Here is a 19,024-nt window from a genome sequence, read left to right on the forward strand (position 1 = left end):
CAAACACCATCAATTTCCTTATTCGATTCGCCTCAACTTAACATGATATTGAAAATGAATGAGTACAAATATGCGGGGAGATCGATAGCAACGATGCATTTTCAAAAACTGATCACGAGAGGGCGCCATGGATCTAGTATTAACTGGTCAAAGACCAGAGCTTGTTTCCCTTTGACTTGCTTCATGGATATTTAGAATTTAATAGTGTTTGTCTCAATCTAGATGAAATCTTCATCAAAATTCTGACATTTATATTTTATTCTTAAAGGACATTGATTGAGATATTTCATTTTCGCCCCAGAAACCAGTGTTTGTCTAATAATATCAATAATCAGTTGGAGCCAGACGCCTTTTTTTTAATCCTATTTTACTCTTCCTTACATTACAAATCGTTTTTTTTTAAACCTAAGTTTGTGATGTTCTTCACTCCGCTCCTTTTCAATCTCTGTATCATTTAAGAAGCAGTATTGACAGACTTGTATCCGGTGTATCGATCAAGAAGCTCAGTGACGTTTTAAATCTCTGTAATTTATCTGTAATGTATGGGAGAATTGAAATAAACTTTCATTTTTTACGTCTTTATCTTGCGCTGACTTACAAACGTTTTCGTAAAACACTGCAAGGCCTTTTTAAAATACTGCGTTGTTGTAATTTTTGACATTTCTTTCCGATTGAAGAAATAAAATGGCAGAATCCTGTCTTGTTTTATTTCATCAGAGCTTGAATAATGTGCTATTTTGTTTTTTGCAGAGACAGCTATTATCTACTTTAACCACTAGAGGGAGCATTGTTGTAAAATATGGTCGTTGGCTGAGTTCACAGATTCACCGCTAGATGGGGCTATTTTTTACAAATTCGACATATATTTCATTATAAATAAATGAAAATAATTCGACATTTTGGAGTTTGAGTATATATATATATATATATATATATATATATATATATATATATATATATATATATATATATATATATATATATATAATTTAGGATTGGAAATCGATTTTAAAATGAATGATGATTACATTTTTGGAGTTGGAGTGCGAGTGCATTCACATAGTTTTATATTTCCGATGGAATCCCCGCAGAGCGAAGCTGAACGTCGCCATGGTTGTCAACGAAGTCTCCAGGAAGTGACCTGCAGGAACGAGGAAAGAGAGACCCAGTCGGGGGAGAGAGGGTGGGGGGGTTCGCACACCCCCCACCACCCATGTGTCCCGAATTATCACTTCGGAGTCGGGTCTTTTTGCGAGGAGGACACGATGACAGGCGGCATCGAGGGGATTGAGAGGTTCGACAGTCCGGGGAAAGGACGCGGTCTCCGGGTGACTCGCGGGTTTAAGGTGGGCGACCTGCTCTTCTCAAGTCCCGCGTACGCGTGCGTGCTGTCCGTCAAGGAGAGGGGCTACTTCTGCGACTTCTGCTTCGTCAGGTGAGCGGCCTTCCTCCGTCACAGAAGCCCCAACAAACTCCTATGAATCTTAGTGGGATGGAGACTGAATGAGGAGCGAAACGGTTCACGGGTCACTGTAAAGTGCTCGGGGTCATCCGTCAAGTCACTTTTCTCCAGTAAACTGAGGGCTTCAGAAGTCACCCTCGGCCACTTTCAGAGTGGCCAGATTGCGTGTGGGTTCCTTCTGATGCTGGAGGTCTGTGTGTGCTGCAGACAGCTGGTCCATCAGAAGGTCAGCTCTATTAATACCTCGGTTGCTATCAGTTACCGGAGGCCGCCAGCAACTGCTGCGGCTGGGGCGTGTTGATGTGTGGGGAAACAAGCTGATCCGCATCAGAAACGTCTCATCCTGCTGCTGGTTTCCTTGTGAAAAAGTGATTTTTGTTGTCAGGAAAAAGGGTTTGGCAAGATGTGGGAAGTGCAAGAAGGCCTTCTACTGCAACGCCACATGTCAGGTATGAAGCAGATGGTCCTGTTGAGAGAGTGTCTGGAGGTCATTTCTGAGTGTCTCTCTTGGTCCTAGAAAGGAGACTGGGCCATGCACAAACTGGAGTGTTCCGCCATGACGGCCTTCGGAGAGAAGTGGTGTCCGTCTGAGATGTCCAGACTGGTGGCCCGGATCATGGCCAGAAAGGTGGGAGGAGTCAGATCACAGCGTCCCTGATGCGGTTTCTAAATGTGTGTCTCTGTAGAAAACACAGAAGGGCCCATGTTTATCGGAGAGGATTCTTCGGGTAGATGAGATGCAGTCTCGTGAGTACGACACACCCTCGGGAGGCTTCGATGTTGGCCACTCGGTCACGTCCGGGTCGCTTCTCTCTTCACCTATCTGTGACATGACGCCACTGTTTTCCTCTCTAGTCGCACAACACATTTCAATAAATAGACAAAAACCAGTGAGAAACCTTTTCACCCGCATCTTGATGTCGATAAATTTCCATAAAAACCAACATCATTTTTGCCTTTCTGCAGATTTCATGTCTTGAACTGTTGTTTTGAGGAAAATGTATTATTATTTAAAATCGATATTTTTGCCCTCAATTCTGATGACTTTATTGCCTTATCAATGACTATTTTTTTATCATTTATTTTGGCTTATTTTTGCGCTCAAAAGTGCCGATCGGTTTCATGATTTCTACCTTATAAATATGTCAGTAATTATTTATTTATTTTTATTTCCCTTAATTTTTTTTTTTGGCCTTTGATATGAGATTCATCTGGGCGATTGATGTTTTCTTCTTCTACTTCTGACTTCAGTGTTTGATACATTTCCCACCTACAGACATGGTCACAGGAGCCTGAAACTTCATTTAACCTATGGTGTGTTTCTGGCTTGTGGGAGGAAACCAGAGTGCCTTAGAAACTGACTGAAGCACAGGGAGAACATGCAAACCTCATAAGGAAATGACAGTCTAATAACATTTTGTCATGGTCAAAGCCAATGACATTTTCCCACAGTGGTGTGCTGCAGGGCTCTGTCCTGGATCCCCTGCAATTCACCCATAAAATTAAAATAAGAAATGTCAACTGTTGCAGCTTTATTTGCTCCATGAAACCTTGATCTAAACTGTTGAATTATAAGTGTCCCCTTGCCTCTGGCCCCGGGTAGCTAGGACAGGCTCCACCCCTCTGTGAGGAATCAAGCCACTGAGGTTGGCTGAGTGCAGATGACGCTGAAGACAAACTTCAGTTTCATTTGGGCAAAGGCCTCTTCACATTAAAATCTGACACTGTCCAAACTTAGAGTGTGTTTCCGTCGCCATGGTTACACTGCCTCAAGGGTGTTCCTTCCCGGGACAGATGTGGAGGACGTGGACAATGAGAGGAGAGAGATGAGCGAGGCCAACATCGCTGGACTCTGCCAGTTCTACTCCAAAAACCTGGACCTTCCCGACCACAAGGACCTGCTCACTCTCTTCTCACAGGTGAGTCACTCCCTGTGGGGCGCCACCATCTGGTGACCAAACTCCCTGACGGCTGTATCTCCTGACAGGTCGCCTGTAACGGCTTCACAGTGGAGGACGAAGAGCTGTCCCACATAGGTACAGCTGTCTATCCAGAGTAAGAAGGAGGAGACACACACCACCATCATGCTAATGTTACATCCATGGAAGTGATTTAAAGTCATAGACGGAGACGCATGTCTCATGTAGCATGAATAGCCACCTGGGTGAGGGCTGTAAACACAAGCTCCCACTTTACATCTGTTGCGAGTATCTATAGCGCGCAGCGGTATGTCACCCCAGGAAGCGCTGCGTCAGCAGATTTAACTCCTCCTCTGTGTGTGTTCCGTCACAGCGTGGCACTGATCAACCACAGCTGCCTCCCCAGCGTCATCATCACGTACAAGGGCACGTGTGCCGAGGTGCGGGCCGTAAAAGACATGGAGCCTGGAGACGAGGTGAGCAGAGGGGACAGCTGTTGCCGGTGTCGGGGGCGCGGGACCTTTGAGTCTCCCGAACATTTGGTTCTAGCCTGAGGGGGGCCAACAGTGCAGACCCCCACCAAGCAGCTCATTTATTGTTATGAGAATGACATTTATTTTAGCTTTTTAAATAGATTTTTTTAGCATTTGAAATATCATTGATAGCAAAAAAAAAAACTCCATGGATACAGATGGTTATTATACCTCTCCACTCATTGATTCCACTGGAATCTGTCCATCAGTTTTTGAGCTACTTCACTGCCAGTGAAACACTAGTAACGGGAGCCCCTGCCTGCGTGTGCCTCAGGTTCTGATCAGCTACATCGACCTGCTGTACCCAACAGACGACCGCAACAACCGCCTGCGCGAGTCCTACTACTTCAGCTGCGACTGTCCCGAGTGTCACACCAAGTCCCAAGTGGGTGATCAGAAAAGCGTTTTCTGGGGGACACTGTCTGGAGTTTGACTGTTGGTCTGCAGGATAAAGTGAAGCTGAAGGAGCGCAAGCGGAGCGAAGCCTTCGAGTCAGATGTCGTCTCCAACATGATCCGCTACGCGCGCAAAACCATCCGAGAGTTCCGAGCCTCAAAAGATGTTAAAGATATCCTCCAACACTCCTAAAGCTGGTGTAGACTTCCAGTCTGTGAAGCGCTTCCTTGACTCGACAGCACCCCCTAGTGAGCTGCTGGAGATGTGCGAGCACAGTCTGGAGAAGATGGGGGCGGTGTTCGACGACGCCAATATTTACATGCTGCACATGATGTACCAGGCCATGGGGGTGTGTCTCTACCTGGACGACGACGATGGCGCCATCAGATACGGAGAGAAGATCATCAAACCCTACTGGTGAGCGTGTCTCTTTTCTGATCCGCCGTTTCATTATGACCGTTCTCGCGTTGAGTTTTTCCACCGACTCGCAGCCGTCTGTATCCCCCCTTCTCCCTCAACGTCTCGTCCATGTACCTGAAGCTTGGGAAGCTGTACATGAGAATGGAGAGACCCTCAGCAGCGGTCAGTGCTCTGAAGAAGGTAAGCAGCTGAGAGAGTGGAGAAGGCTGGTAACGCTACCACATCTGAAGAAGTGACTGGATTACTACATTACAAATTTCAAATTCGTATATAAACCAGAGTGTACATATTCCATTTCAGTGTCTTTAAATGGCTGTTACTTTTTATTTATTTATTTATTTTTATCATGAATATTTGCAGATTTTTTTTAAATTTGTGTGGCATATTTCTTTTTTTTTTTTTTACATGTATTTGACAGAACTACTTGGCTTGTTAAAAGTATGTAATTTAATTTAAAATAAAGATAAAGAATGAAGATAAAAAAAGAAAAAAACATTTATTTATATAATTATTTCTTTATTTATGCTTAATTATATACTTCTATCAAGTCATGTAGGTATGTGATGTATATTTATTCTATATATATTGTTTGGTAGTATGTGGTAATCTTGGTTTTTATATATATATATTTTTTTACATTTTAACATTTTGACTTTATTGTCAAATATATAAAACCCAATAGACTTTGAATAAACTTCCATTCATAAAATAATAAAATGAAAATAAAATGCTCACAGTTGGGACTTTTTTCTCATCACTTTCAGGCCCTGGCCATCATGGAGGTGGCTCACGGGAGAGACCACCAATATGTGAAAGAGCTGCGTCAGCACATCGCCGGAATATGAATGAAAACATCTCTGCGTATTTGTCGTTGACTGACATGAAAGCATCATCGTTGTTTTAGTATTTGTCTTCCCTTTTTTTGCTCTGATGTCCAGAGACAAGCGAGGTTTTGTTTAAGTTGAGGCAATAAAGTCAAAATGTTAAAGAAAATAAGGCTTTTATTGCATAATAAGCAAGTATGACAGTCTCATACACGTCCAGGGGAGAAGACAAAAAGAAGCATATACAAAAAGGTATGTACAAATATTCTGAAAGATATTTGGGAATTTTGTTCCGAAAAAGGTAAAAATTAAATATGAACAAATGGTGGAATGCTGTGATACAATACTGTCACAAAGTGGTTACATGATGGCAACACTGTTCATACACTGAGAGCGTACAGCTTATCTGAGCATATACTTATATACAGTGAAGTAAAACATGCATGCATAGTTTATTATGTTGCGGTATTTTGGGGTACCAAGTCAAAAACTATTGAAAAAAAACTATTAGTGTATGTACAACGTGACTTTGGACACGGCTGCTTTGCATCGAGGGTGAAATATAAACATGTTAAAGGATGAAATTTAGATCATCACTGTCTTAAAAATGGATCAGTTAAAGATCAAATATTAGAACCCAAAACAATACATGAGCTTCTCTTGTTACACATAAGGCACGATGATACAGTATTTACAGTTGGTAAAGATCCCAGCTTCGTTCAAGCTACAGCTCAAGTTGTTTCCTCCACATTGGATGTACAGGTAGTTTTTTTGGCAACTATTTCTGCGGAATTCAACGCAAGGACTGAGTTTTTATGTCTTCTGTGAGGCCCTTAAATACCTATTTCTGAGCTCAAACATTCAGAGAAAACACCACAGACGCATGTTCATTTTAGAAGTTTGAGATGTTGAGGACAAACCCTTTGAAGTTGGTGGAGCTGAAATGAGCACGGAAGCGACTTTAAGTTAAGACAATTGAAGAGGTCGACAAAACAAAGTTGCCGAGTCAGTCCTTGCAAAGCTGATGTGGAGATAAATAAATTAAAATCTAGAACGTTGAAGTAAATTTCTGTTTCGAAACAGGAGGAGTGATTTGAACACATTTCCTCTTGGCACACTGCCGCCCCCTACAGGGCTGGGGTCGAGTGTCAACGTTATAGGCTTCAAAACAGATCAGGAGGTGCCTGGTCGTGGATCCCAACATAAGCACCAGTCCAGACCAGGAAGGTCCCGGGAAACATTTGGACACTTTTGTGGCTGGTTTGACTTGTCGTTGCAGCTTCCTGTTTCACCACCTGATGCTGTGTCAGGCTCAGATGAGGCGCGAGTTCTTGAGGAACTGGATCAGGACCTGGTAGACAAACTTGTACTGGGAGATGGTCTGGACCATCAGCATCCTCTGCTGTCGCAGCGCCGACAACATGGCGGAGACTTCCACCGGCTGTGGAAGAGGAGAACGGTGTCAACCTTCCCACCGGGACACGACGGAATCACGATCACGACTGACCTGGTTGTGCTCCAGGCAGCTGATCATCAGCTCAGTGAGGATGACCACGCCCGTGCGCCCTACACCGGCGCTGCAGTGGACCACCACGGGGGGGTTGAGGCTCTTGGAGGTGTCCAGCATGGAGTTGGTGTGTCTCCTCACGGACTGGATCTCCTCCAGGTAGGCTGTCAGACACAAGCATGGAGAGTGAGACGGAGCAGACCCAGCTGGCAGGTCCCCTTCACTCACAGAGGAAACCCTGGACGTATTCAGGGCAGCCCTGCTCCGGCCAGTCCGTGTACTGCAGGTGCCACACGGTCCGCTCCTGACCCGACAGCAAGTGCTTGACCTTCAGTCCCGTGGTGGCGTACCACCCCGAGTCGGTGCGGAACTTGGTGGTGACCTTGAACTTTCCGTGAGTGGCCGAGTTGTGTTTGGAGCCCAGTTTGGGCCAGTAGCGGTGGCTCTTGGGTCGGCCGCCCTCCTGCAGGACAAAGAAGACGCCGTGTCACGCACGGAAGCCAGCGGCCGGGAAACGGGTCCACAGCTGCTTCAGTGTACCTCCTCGGCTGTCACCATGGCGATGACATTGACCCCCTGCTCCCAGACCATCTGCCAGAAGTCTGCGCAGGTGTTAGCTAACGGCCCCTGGGTGGCGATGTAGTGCCACTCCTCCCCCCGGATCATCACCTGGGAAAACGATGTTATGATTTTCAATGTTCACCCTGCAGATTGTACTCATTGTAGATGTTCTTTTCAAATGTATTCTCGATCTGAAGTCAGGCTTTCTATGATTTAAATGGAAAAATAGATATATGGAAAAATGTAGTTAACTTCTTCTGCCACTGGGAGGCAGTAGAAACACCATTAACGTTCTACTGCGTTTATTCCCGTTTCATGTCCTTCACCCCGAGTTTAGAATCTATTTCGCACATACTGTGACCTGGCTTTAGTGGGGTTTTTTTTTAGTGGTGGAGCATGTGGCACACGATTTCCAGCCTCCTCCTGGACCAGTCCTGCACCGCAGTGCAAACTAACTCTAAAAACTCATGCCTGAAGAGAAGCAAAAGTGTGTGAGAGCTGTTCAGGTTTTCTTAAGAGGTTTTAGAGTTTGGAACACATTCTTAGTGAATTCCTGCAGCTTAAATGCCCCAAGTGGCTTCAATAGCAGCCTTTCATCCTCTCCTCCGAGCAGCTTAGGACCGGCCCACAACAAAGACGAGCTGGAGCTGTTTTTAAGTTTTCAGCTCTGTGATGTGGCTGTTTGACTTTTTCATTAAACTCACATGAACACTTGGAGAGACACTCTGCTCAGGGTTTGAAACCTAAATGAGCAGTGAAAAGTGGAGCGTTGATGGACAGATTGAGATCAACAACATTGAGTCTCCACAACACAACATAAACAAAATCTTGTTAAATGAACCCTCAAAACACCTGCTTTGCCTTGATAATGTGCATTCAGGTGCCTTACTCCGCTTCCCCAGGTATCAATTATTATTATTTTAGTTTAAATGTTTAAGTACAATTACATGTCGTTTTAAAAATATTTCTGAAATGACAATATTTTTTCAAAACAATTATTTACATGTAATTTTAAAACAGTTACACTTACATTACATTTTTCTTCATAGTTTTTTTTTCAACAGAAAGTCTGAATATACAAATGTACCTCACGACAGGAAGAATTTCAATATTAAATTAAGAAATTAATTTTCTAATGGAAAAAAAATTATGAATGTTTTATTAATATATTGATTGATTAAGGATCCTAAATGAGGTGTTTCTGCAACACAATAACTATATTTCAAAATAAACATATTTATAACATTTAAGTTTCTGTGTCATATCATATTATCGTTATTTATCAATGTTTATTTTTCATTTTCCACAACAATAATGCTCATTTTCTCTGTCCATTCTGTCTTTCTACAAATAATGATCCACATAAACAACTTCTCTAAACTTCATCTATTGCCTTGATCATTAACCAATGGTTTATTTTAGCAGTGACTAGTAGTAATAGTTTAGTTTTCACCCTAGACAGTAAACGCCACTATGACAGTGTGTCCTGGCGACTTCAGCACACATTATATCTGTTGTACTATCCCATATTACGTCGGCAAAATTGTTTTGTTTTGTTATTTTTGCTTCAGTTAGATGTAACTTTTATTTCATTTTAATAAATGGTGTGATGTCGCGTCATGACTTCAGACCTTGATGTGCGAGGCATTGATGTATCCAGTGTTGTTCTCTTTGTTCGGCACCAGCTCGACCCGATTCTCCTCATACGGGACCACGTCACGGAAGCGGTTGCGCTCGGTGTTCTCGGGCAGTGTGGCCGTGGTGGGAACACAGTCGGGTCGCTTTTTGGGAACCTGCTCGTACTCTGTGAAAACCCGCTCCTCTTCCAGCTTCAGCTCCAGAGTCTTGCACTGGAGGAGACAGTGGGTCAGTGTGAGTCATCACCTCCTCCTGACAAAGTGGTTTCAGGCCACAGACGCTATTTACATTCCATCACATACGAATCCCATGATCATGTACGTCTGCATTTCTCAACCTTCGTCATCACTCGCAGCTGAACTTCTGCTTCTCTAAACATGGCAGTGTGTTTCCTGACTCCAGCCTTATAGGTCAGCCATGAATCCCTCCACTCTTTCTTCCTCCCTCCTTCCATCAATCACTTGGGCTCACTCTCTCTGCTCACATTCTTGACATAGCAGTGGGCCCACAGACGATAAGCACCATCATGCCACGCGTTCCAGAGCCCACTTAGCACTCGCTTCCTTAGCTTAGCAACGGCCAGGACAAAGGCTTGGCTTCACATTTACACACTTGATAGGCAATCCCGAGAGATTGAGAAATATTAGGGTTCACAAAAACATTTTGAAAACACAGAAGAAGCTTAAGGATAAGCAGATCACTAATAAGTTCTATATTGTGTTTTGTGATGCAGAGGCATTCAAAAATCTTTCAAAAGGAAATAAATATATGCAATAATTAAAGTCAAAATGTAAAATAATTTGAATAAATAACTAAAAATAAAAACAACTAATATATTGAAATTCAAATTGAAAAAAATAAAATAAAAAAGATGAGACACATTATATATCATAAAAACTTAGAAGTTTAGAAAGACATTGTTAGTAGTATTTTATTTTTTAAAAGTCAGGAAGCTAAATGTATGTTTAATACATTTGCATTCCACATTGACCTCATTAAATAATGCAGATTTTAATGTTTTTACATGACATTTACATGACAAACATCAAGCATTGCGTGTCCAAGTTTCTTCAACATCCAATGAGACTGGAACCATCTTACCCGCTCGTCAGTGGCAGCTTTGGCGCCGTCCTCTGCTGGACACTCTGGGACGGGCATCCGGGCCACGTAGAGCCCGTTGAGCGCTGCCATCATCAGGGGCCTCTTCATGGAGTCCACAGACATTTTCTGTCTTTCCAGCGTCTTCAAAAGAGAAGAAAATCCCGGCGTCATGATCGCGGCGAGCTGCGGTGTAAGAAGGCCACCTGACCTGCCATGAGCTCAGCGCCGGCTACAGAGGTGGGAGGAGGCACTGTGAGGTAAACACACGTGGGTGACGGTGCCCTGACTACAAGGCCTGGCTATCCCAGCCCAAGTATTGGGACAATAGTAGTAGATCCTTCCTACCTCAGCAGAGAACCTTCTGTCTGTCCGCCAGCATGGCCGCCCAACACTGACCCACATTTCAAGTTTCCTCCCTCATCCCTGGATTATTCCTGCTAATCTCTGATGCTATTAGAACCTCCAGGACAACCCCACCCTTCCCCTCTCCACCTCTTTGGTACAGTCACAACAACAGCATGGGGGTGACAGGGGGAACCCCGGGGGGATAATGAACCAGCACTGACGTTAAGCATTAAGTATTCAAGGACACAATCGTGACAAATTGTGGGGTTCACTCCACCGTCCCCTCCGAGGTTTACAGCTATGGCAGAAAATAAAAATGAATTTGTACCTGCTGCTGTGTGAAAAGCCGCGACACAGAACACACTGAATAATCTGGAGGATTTAAGGAGGTTTAGCAGGCCGGGGAGACCTGTGCTACCCTCTCAGGTGCTGAACCCCGGATTACCGTTAATCAGCAGTTAAGAAAACCAACCAGTAAACAAAGTGGTGCAAGCTGGTTTGTTTTGTTGTTCCTCGTGTTGTGGTGGCTCAGTCATCACCGAAGACTGGTGTTTATCTACTGACTACATTTCAACAAAAAGTTCACATACTTCAAGTATTAATTAAGTGATGTAACAGAAGGTCATGAATCTTAAGTTTCAAGAGGTTGCGCTTCTCATGTTGGATCAGAAACAGACATTTTGGGAAATAGCATTCAGCTGAGCTGTGACTCCAGCTGTGACTCACCCTCTGCGCGATCTCCCGCTCCACAATGCTGTCCTCCAGGGAGAACATCTCCGACACCGGCCTCTCTTTGACCGGCTCCTTCCTCACCCTCTCCTTCACGCTGGTCAGGTCTGGCTCAGAAATGGACGGTCCCAAAACCGCCCCGTTGACCTGGTCCGCTCGGGTTAACGTACCGCCAGAACCGCCAGCGCTCCCGGGTCCGACACTGCCCTGGCTCTGTCCGTGAGTGAGAGCGTGGTTCTGTTCTGGGGTCTGGTCTACGGGTCCCTGGTTGGATCCTGGTCCTTGATTGTGGTTGTGAGTGTGGTTGTGACCGTGACTGCGGATCTTCGTGTTGCTGGGAGGTCTCGGAGGACCGGGGTACTCCGGAGGAGGCTTGTTCGGCAGTTTGGCCAATGCTGCTTGGAGTTGAGCGCTAATGCTAATGTCCTCATTAAGGCTCGGGATTTGAACGTCGAGCTCGGGTCGCTCCTCCTCTTCCTCCTCTTCTTCGCTCTCGCTACTGTGGATCAGCATGGTGGCGTTGGAGAGGGTCTTCTGGTGCTGATAGCCCACCGGACCAGTCGTGGCAGGCTCCTGTACTTTTTGGACAGTCATCTGAACGGGCAGCTCTTTCGGCTGCTGAGGTGAAGGTTGAGAAGGCTGAGGTGGAGGTGGGGGGTGAGCGGGTGGCTGAGGGGTCTGGGCTTGAGGTGCACAAATGGCCTGAGGGGGAGGGGGCTTCACATGCTCTCTCAGAGTGTTCCGACGATGTAGTGGAGCGTTGATGCTCTTCATCACAAGCCCCTCCATTCCTCCTCCTCCGCCTCTCATGCTGCTGATCACCTCCATGCTGTGTCTCTTCCCGAGCGTCGAGCGGTGCTTGGCCGCAGTAGTCAGTGGCTCACTGACCTCCTGCAGGGACTGATGCACCACAGCTGAACTGTCTGGCTGGAAGGTCTTGACCGAGAGCTGTACCATGCGAGTCACCAGCTCCGGACTGCTGCCCCCGATGCAGCGATGACGGTGGCTGGCCAAGTCTGGCGTGCTGGTGGCGGGGCGGAAGGAGCTTGTGGGGTAAGGCGGCGGTGGACGTGACATGTGGTTACGCAGCATGTTGGCGGTAGCGGCGTAGTTTCCTGTGTTCGTCCCTTGTTGTTTGGTGTTCGCCAGCTCGGGCGTGCTGACAGTGTGAGAGATGGAGCTGCCGACACCTCCGCCTCCACTGCTGCCGCCGACTCCATTGACGAAGGGCGAGTGGCAGGGTCCGTGGCTGCTGGCTGGTCCTCCTTGGTGGGGGCCGTGGGACACTGGTTTACTGTAGCTGATCTGGAATGACAACAATAGAGGACAGTGAATGCAAAAGCATCAACATTGACACAGATCTAATTCATGTCTCAAGCATTCAAAACGTTATTTGCAGCATTGCTTCAATAAGAATAAAACATAGATGGCGCCATAAACATGACAAACTCAAGTCCCCCATTTCTATCTCTATCTTCCATCTCTTGCAGGCCACATTAAATGACACGGCAGGCCAGATTTGGCCCAGAGGCCTTGAGTTTGACACATATTCTAGACAGACTACACATCATCTTCCCATACCTGTGGAGTGTAAGGTCCAGGACTTTGACCCAGACCATGATACGGGCCCCTCTCCCTCATCTCAGGCTGGCTGTAGACCAGAGCTTCAGGTTGCCGGTATGCACAGGCGTTACTTATGTTGAGGCTGCGCAGCGATTGGCTGTGCAGGTCATGGTGAGCAGGGAGCATTCGCCGCTTCTGCCTCATCACAGCATCATACTCCGGCGTGGGCCGGTAGGACGGAGCGATAATGGCACTGTGGCGGTGGCTCGGGATGTAGTCTGGGCGCATAAGCTCACTGCCGGGGATGCTGAGGTTGGAGGACATGGGGGAAGGTGGGACAAACGTCTGGGAGTGATTGAGCGAGCTGAGGCTGGGGCTGCTGTACATGCTCCCATTGGGAACCGTCCCATTACGGTAGGGAAAGTCCAATTGGCAGCGATCCAGACTGGTCTGCGACTTGAAGTACGGGTCGTCGTGGAAGATGCTGTCTGCAGAGCAGAACAGGGAAAGAAAGACAAACACATTTACCCTTCTGCGAGAACCACATGTGCTCATTAAAGCTTCTGTTTGAGAAGCCCACAAACTTCCCCAAATTAAATTGTAGCGACCACAAAAGAAGCTTGAAATCACCCTCCGCATGGATCCCACACCCACATGGAAGCACACCCAGTGTTTTCGCTGCATGCCCTTAAACAGTTAAGCTGTTGTGACTCAAGTTTGTGTGAACGAGTCAAAGAAGGATGAAGTCACTCCTTAGTGCCCAAACTGTTCTTTCTTAATTGGCTGGGAGTTTGTAGAAATACAAAGCCCAGCTCTGAGTCACGCGCTGGAGGAGAACCGACCCAGTTCTCCTGTTAGTAGACTTTCTAAAATGTACCTACCTTGAGAGCTTTGTGTGTCTTGATAGTGGTCGCCATACTGGAAGTTACAGGACTGGGGGCGTGGCTAAGCAGAGAACAAACGTTAGGACGCATTGCTATCTTCATTGATCATTTTTACATCATCAGATCACAGACCCAAGACCAGATTGAAGGGCCACACCTCCACCTCTCAAAAGTTACTCACACAAAGGCCATAATAAATCAATTCATTTTCCTCACTAAACACCATAGAGTTAACCAAACTTCATGCCCCAGTGCAGCAGCACTGACCACTTTGCACATCCTATTAGTGGCGAAATGAATCTTCAATTCAGCAAAAGCACTTTAAAAGGCCTTCTAGCTTGCCAGGGGTCCTCCAAGCGGACATCTGAACATCTCACTGGACAGACAGGACGACCATTGTGCCGCTTTTAGCAGAGCCATTGTCTGGCCAGCAGCGTTGGGAGACGCACAAATCACTGCCTTCATTGTCGCACAGGAAATCAAACCAAGCAACACCCTTGTGAACTTTCCAGCAACACCCACGATAAAACCGAGACTTCGTGGCACAATTAAGAGCAGGAGAGTGGGAAAGTTGGGGAAAGACTCCAACCACAGCTGTTTCTGCGCTCCCTCGCGGTCATCTCAACTTCTGTATTTAGAAAAGTCAAAACTAAACAAACACATTTGGGCTATTTCAATAACAAGTACCAAGGAGAGCCGGTGGGTCCAGGTGGTCCGTCTTGGGATTGGTGCAGGTGAGTGGGTCGGCCTGCTAAAACAGAGACATATGATGGACTTAAACTTCAGAGCGAGATGAACGTCATTAAACGTTGAAAAGTGTGGAGATAAACGCTCCCTCACTCTGCACAGATCTTGTTTTGCTTGTAGAACTTGTGTCTGGCCGTGAAAAGACGGGCAATGTACTTGGCCATCTCCATGTCTTCCTGCACACCGGACACAAATGGATTTAATTTGTAGAGGATTCTCTGTTTGTGTCCTTCATCAGATGATACTTACCAAGTGAAAAATGATGGTGTCGTCCCTGCTCATGATCTCAACGGTGATGGCAGACTTGTTATGTGCAACGGTGCCAATGTCCTTCCACCTGCAAGAAAAACATGATCAATCTGAGAAAATAACAACATAAAACGGCTGGCTCCGGACTTGCCTGTGGAGCATGATAGATCTGCCATTTCTGTGTTTGACAAACACTCCGATGAAGGACACGCCGATGAAAATGTCATTGGTGTAGTTGTCCTGGACAAGAGGGGAACTTGTTAGATGCCGATTCTGGTTTGAACAAGAGGTGGGTTCATTCAATACCTTAGCAGGAAAACTCTCCTGCCCAAAACCGTCCAGTTTCTCAATCTCCTTGATGTACAAAAGCTCCGCCTCTGCAGCCTGCATTCGACTGAGAAGAGCCAGAGCCAGTTACTCATGAATAACGTTACTCAATGAATAACGTAGCAGACTTCATTTTCAGTACCAGTGACTCTTGTGCTCCTCTGCCACTTTCTGCGTCCACTCCTCCAGCACCTCATCTCCATTGGGCCAGTTCTGAAGAGTTAAATCGACAAAATTGAGCGAGCTGTGGGACTCAATACCGGGTTAAGGACTTGACACTCACCACGGGAAACAGAACGTATTCCCTGAGGAAGTCCTGAGACGTGAACTGAGTGAAGTCCCCAAAATCAGCTGTGAGACAGAATCACATTGGTTAGCTTATCCAACAAGAGTGGATTGATGTCTTGACAAAACCATATCGAGCGCAATGTAGCTGCCGATTTGTCTTGTTTGTGTTAATATGGTCCTAATGTGAGTCAGATAAAAAGAGGATCCTCACCTCCCGTCTGATAAGCTTCATCCTGATGCTGCCAAGGCCGACCTTGGAGCCGGAGATAAGCTAACTGTTTACATTTGCGGCAAGACAAAAACAGGACCCGGGAGGAGAAGGTGAGTGTGTGTGCAACGACTGATACCAGTGAAGTGTGCAGGACTCTCCCAGTGGTATGCAGCCATATTTGGTAGTGGAGTCAAGATGACCCGAGAAAGCGTGACTTTGTGTTCTCTCCTTCGCTCTTGTGCCGTCTGTCTCGCGCCGGTAGATTACTCGCATCAGTTGTTTGTTCAGCATGTGTTTTCCTGTCTCCTCACCTTGTACTGCTAGACCAGCTAGTCTGATTCCCTGCTCCACCGTGCAGTGCAGCCTCCCGTCCAATAATTCCTTCTTCACCTGCAGGTAATACTGATACCTGGGGAAAACAAGAGAACAGTTGTTAAACCAGTGCAGCTAGAGGGCAAAGACAAGAGAGTCATGAAATAATCAGTAAAGAACAGGAGAAAGGGTCATCATGTTGTTTTTAAAACGCTTATTATTATTATATTATACACACACACGATAATGTGTGTATAACTACACATATTATTATTATTAATATGGTGAATGAAAATTGAAGATTGAAAGAGATGAGGAAATGTCTGACATAAATAAGCAAAATAAAAAGCAATATTGAACACCAAATGTTCATGAGAAGCATTTTGCCCAGGTCGGATGTCAACCAAACATGGTTAAAAAAATGAGAAGCATTGCAATGGGAAACAGCTAAAGGATTTTTATAGGATTATTGTTGAGACCTATGATGTCGCATAACTACACACAAGTCTTGCACAACATCAGCTGAGACAGCGCAGAGTTTCTCACTCCAATTCTTGCAACAGCGAACTGGCTGAAATACCAGAGAACTCTACTGCAAGAAGTTTGGAATAAGTGAATCACCTCTCCTTAAAATTCCAGTGACTCATTTGAACTCAAGAAGGGGATTTTATATAGAATTTTCAGCAGACTGCAAAGCATTTTTATAGGAAACAACACTTTAAGTTGATGTGAATTAGACTGTATTCTATCTTTTTAAGAGGGAAAAGAAGAAGCAGAGCTGTACCCGGCCACAAAACAGGGCTGTGTTGTGGCTGTGGTCAGAGGTGGTTTTTGCCAACAGTAAGCTGATATGATGACACGCAGCTCAGATTGTAAAGGCTGACACAGACTTCACACAATGTGGTTAAAAGACTTGCAGCCGTGAGGCTGAAATACACACAGCTTGGTAACTTCTGATTTTCCACTTCGTATCATGGTCCAACTCTGTGTTTGTCTTCTGAAGAATGAAGTGGCCACACAGGAGGAGCAAGAGGAGCTGTCACAGTGACCAGGCTCAGCTGCAGCACCGTTTCCTGTTTGTTACCGTGGTTACCACAGGCTGATTATTTCCAATGCCGGCCGAAGACACCTTTCCAAAAAAAGTGGACGCACACGTGGCCGTGTTTCCTAATTGCTGTGTTCTCTTTGGAATACGAGCAATGTACTTTGGAGTCTTTTGGAATCTGGAAAGCTTGCTGACCCAGTTTGACAACACAACATGCAAATGCTTCATGGAAAACTTAATCCAGGTGGTGAAAGGATGATGTCAGTGGAGCATGTTGCTCCCTGATTAGATTCTTTTTTAACCAATTCCCTTTGGGCTTGACCTCAGTGATCTCATGTGACTACTCCACTTAGGTAAAGTCAGACAAACTACTCCATCAGATATACTGGACTTGTGTCAGTACGTGTTCGTAACACAGTGTTATGTACTATTAGATATTGGGCTTCACTCCAATGCCAAGTCATTCATTCACATTGCATTCTCCTTTGCTAAACTGTGTTCACTACACACCATTCTATTCTTCTTTTAAATCTTGCTTTTTTTCATATTCTCACCCATGCCTCTTCTTATTTCCTCTCAACTCACTGTCAGGTCTATAATCTATCCCTGCCCTACTCCCTCACTCTGTCATTACACCCCTTGGCTTAGCTGCCATTCCGTTCCCGTGGCAACCCTCTAATTAGCCAACCACTGCGGATACAGCAGGGGGCGGAGCTTGATGCGGTCCAGAGGGGAGGAGCCATGTGGGCCCACAAACTCTGAGTGATTGTAGACTTTGTTTTTACAATTGCAGCATGTTTTCCCAACATTCACGAATGGGTCATGGGGAAGCGCGGAGGTCAACAGAGGCTGGTTCTCATGCTGAGGTTCTCTGATAACAACCACCAGTGAACTGCTTAAAAGCAGGACACAGTGATGGCAGTAAGTTGGGCTCCCAAAAGCAGAAGAATCACGGCCACCTCTGACAAGGAGAAGGGGCTTTGCAACACTTTGACACACTACTTTTCAAAGTCCAGAAATTAGGCAAAGCTAACTGAAACTGTATCAAAAATATCAAACACACTTGGCTGAACAAATAAAGTAGTAAATAATTGATCAGATCCACATTTTCATTTTTACATAGAAAGGCTCCACTGTTGAGCTAAGTGCCCCATATTTGGGAGCAGATTTGTGTGCGTGCATATGGTTTGTTGTATGTTTATATTGAGGTTCAAATTATACTTTCAAGATGCTGCAGCTTCTTTAATGCTGTCTCACTCAAACCACTGATTTACATGGCCAGCACTTTCCTCAGTCATGATACATGACTGTATCATGACAATTAAACACTTAAAGATATGCTGACATTTTCTTTGTCAGCATCAAATACACAGAAATATCAGTGCAAGTTATGCTCCTCTTATCCTTGTTGTTATGCTTAAAAATGCATGTGGAGATAGACGTGAGTTTGGGCTTCACTTTATTTGCAGCTATTTGTGACTTGCACCATGGCAGGGCGCTCCACTGGTACTTTAAGCAGCCACACAAGCACAAAGGGCTCTTTATACAAGCGAGCATGTTCCAAGCTCGCTCGAGACTGCCAGATGTCCAGCCGACAACAATCCTGCGAGCATTTGTGCAGGCAGGCATGAATGTGTGTTTGTATGTACATATGCCCCTTCCACACCCAGCTTGGCCGCCACGGTCTGAACCTGACCACCCTCCTCAAGACTGACCCCGGAGCAGGCGGCCTGTGTGGGAGGCCGGAGGATTTCACTTTGAAATGTGTTGAATCAGCAAGGGGCAGAACAGAGTACAGCTGTGTGTGAGTGTGCGAGCGTGTGTGTCTGTTAGGGATAACTAGCCGAACAAAGCTAGGATTTCAAGGCTGTTGTTGCCGTTAGCCTGGGGGGCTAGTGAGGCCAGCTGGCATGACTCCTGTCAACAGGCTTTCTGTTTAGGTTTTTCACTTTCTCTCAGTGGG

General features: G+C 45.6%; 2 protein-coding genes across 5 annotated transcripts in view; one reads left to right on the forward strand and one right to left on the reverse strand.

Annotated features, from left to right (window-relative positions):
* The first annotated feature begins 1,160 nt into the window (after positions 1-1,160).
* smyd2b (SET and MYND domain containing 2b) lies at positions 1,161-5,699 on the forward strand. Of its 2 annotated transcripts, XM_053881637.1 has the most exons (12): positions 1,161-1,435; positions 1,848-1,911; positions 1,980-2,090; positions 2,149-2,209; positions 3,257-3,381; positions 3,450-3,517; positions 3,755-3,857; positions 4,189-4,299; positions 4,362-4,482; positions 4,553-4,727; positions 4,802-4,910; positions 5,495-5,699. In XM_053881637.1, exons 1-12 carry the CDS (start codon positions 1,266-1,268, stop codon positions 5,573-5,575), a joined length of 1,299 nt encoding a protein of 432 aa, XP_053737612.1. In that variant the 5' UTR covers positions 1,161-1,265; the 3' UTR covers positions 5,576-5,699. The 2 variants fall into 2 exon arrangements, with proteins under 2 accessions (XP_053737612.1, XP_053737613.1); XM_053881638.1 differs by lacking the exon at positions 4,802-4,910.
* A 14-nt stretch (positions 5,700-5,713) lies between these two features.
* LOC128768635 (tyrosine-protein phosphatase non-receptor type 14-like) overlaps positions 5,714-19,024 on the reverse strand; it is a 55,754-nt gene continuing 42,443 nt past the window's right edge. For 2 of the 3 annotated variants that reach the window (XM_053881632.1, XM_053881631.1), the window contains 17 exons: positions 16,016-16,113; positions 15,489-15,556; positions 15,348-15,418; positions 15,185-15,272; positions 15,030-15,118; positions 14,879-14,966; positions 14,723-14,805; positions 14,570-14,633; positions 13,880-13,943; positions 13,017-13,486; positions 11,433-12,740; positions 10,362-10,502; positions 9,254-9,472; positions 7,602-7,730; positions 7,290-7,524; positions 7,062-7,225; positions 5,714-6,995 (listed from right to left, as the gene is read on the reverse strand). In XM_053881632.1, coding sequence (XP_053737607.1) covers positions 6,867-6,995; positions 7,062-7,225; positions 7,290-7,524; positions 7,602-7,730; positions 9,254-9,472; positions 10,362-10,502; positions 11,433-12,740; positions 13,017-13,486; positions 13,880-13,943; positions 14,570-14,633; positions 14,723-14,805; positions 14,879-14,966; positions 15,030-15,118; positions 15,185-15,272; positions 15,348-15,418; positions 15,489-15,556; positions 16,016-16,113 — 3,508 coding nt within the window. In that variant the 3' untranslated portion in view covers positions 5,714-6,866. The remainder of the gene's footprint in view (positions 6,996-7,061; positions 7,226-7,289; positions 7,525-7,601; positions 7,731-9,253; positions 9,473-10,361; positions 10,503-11,432; positions 12,741-13,016; positions 13,487-13,879; positions 13,944-14,569; positions 14,634-14,722; positions 14,806-14,878; positions 14,967-15,029; positions 15,119-15,184; positions 15,273-15,347; positions 15,419-15,488; positions 15,557-16,015; positions 16,114-19,024) is intronic. The other variant, XM_053881633.1, reaches the window with a different exon arrangement.

The sequence above is a fragment of the Synchiropus splendidus genome, chromosome 12, assembly GCF_027744825.2.
Source record: "Synchiropus splendidus isolate RoL2022-P1 chromosome 12, RoL_Sspl_1.0, whole genome shotgun sequence".
Taxonomy (NCBI): domain Eukaryota; kingdom Metazoa; phylum Chordata; class Actinopteri; order Syngnathiformes; family Callionymidae; genus Synchiropus; species Synchiropus splendidus.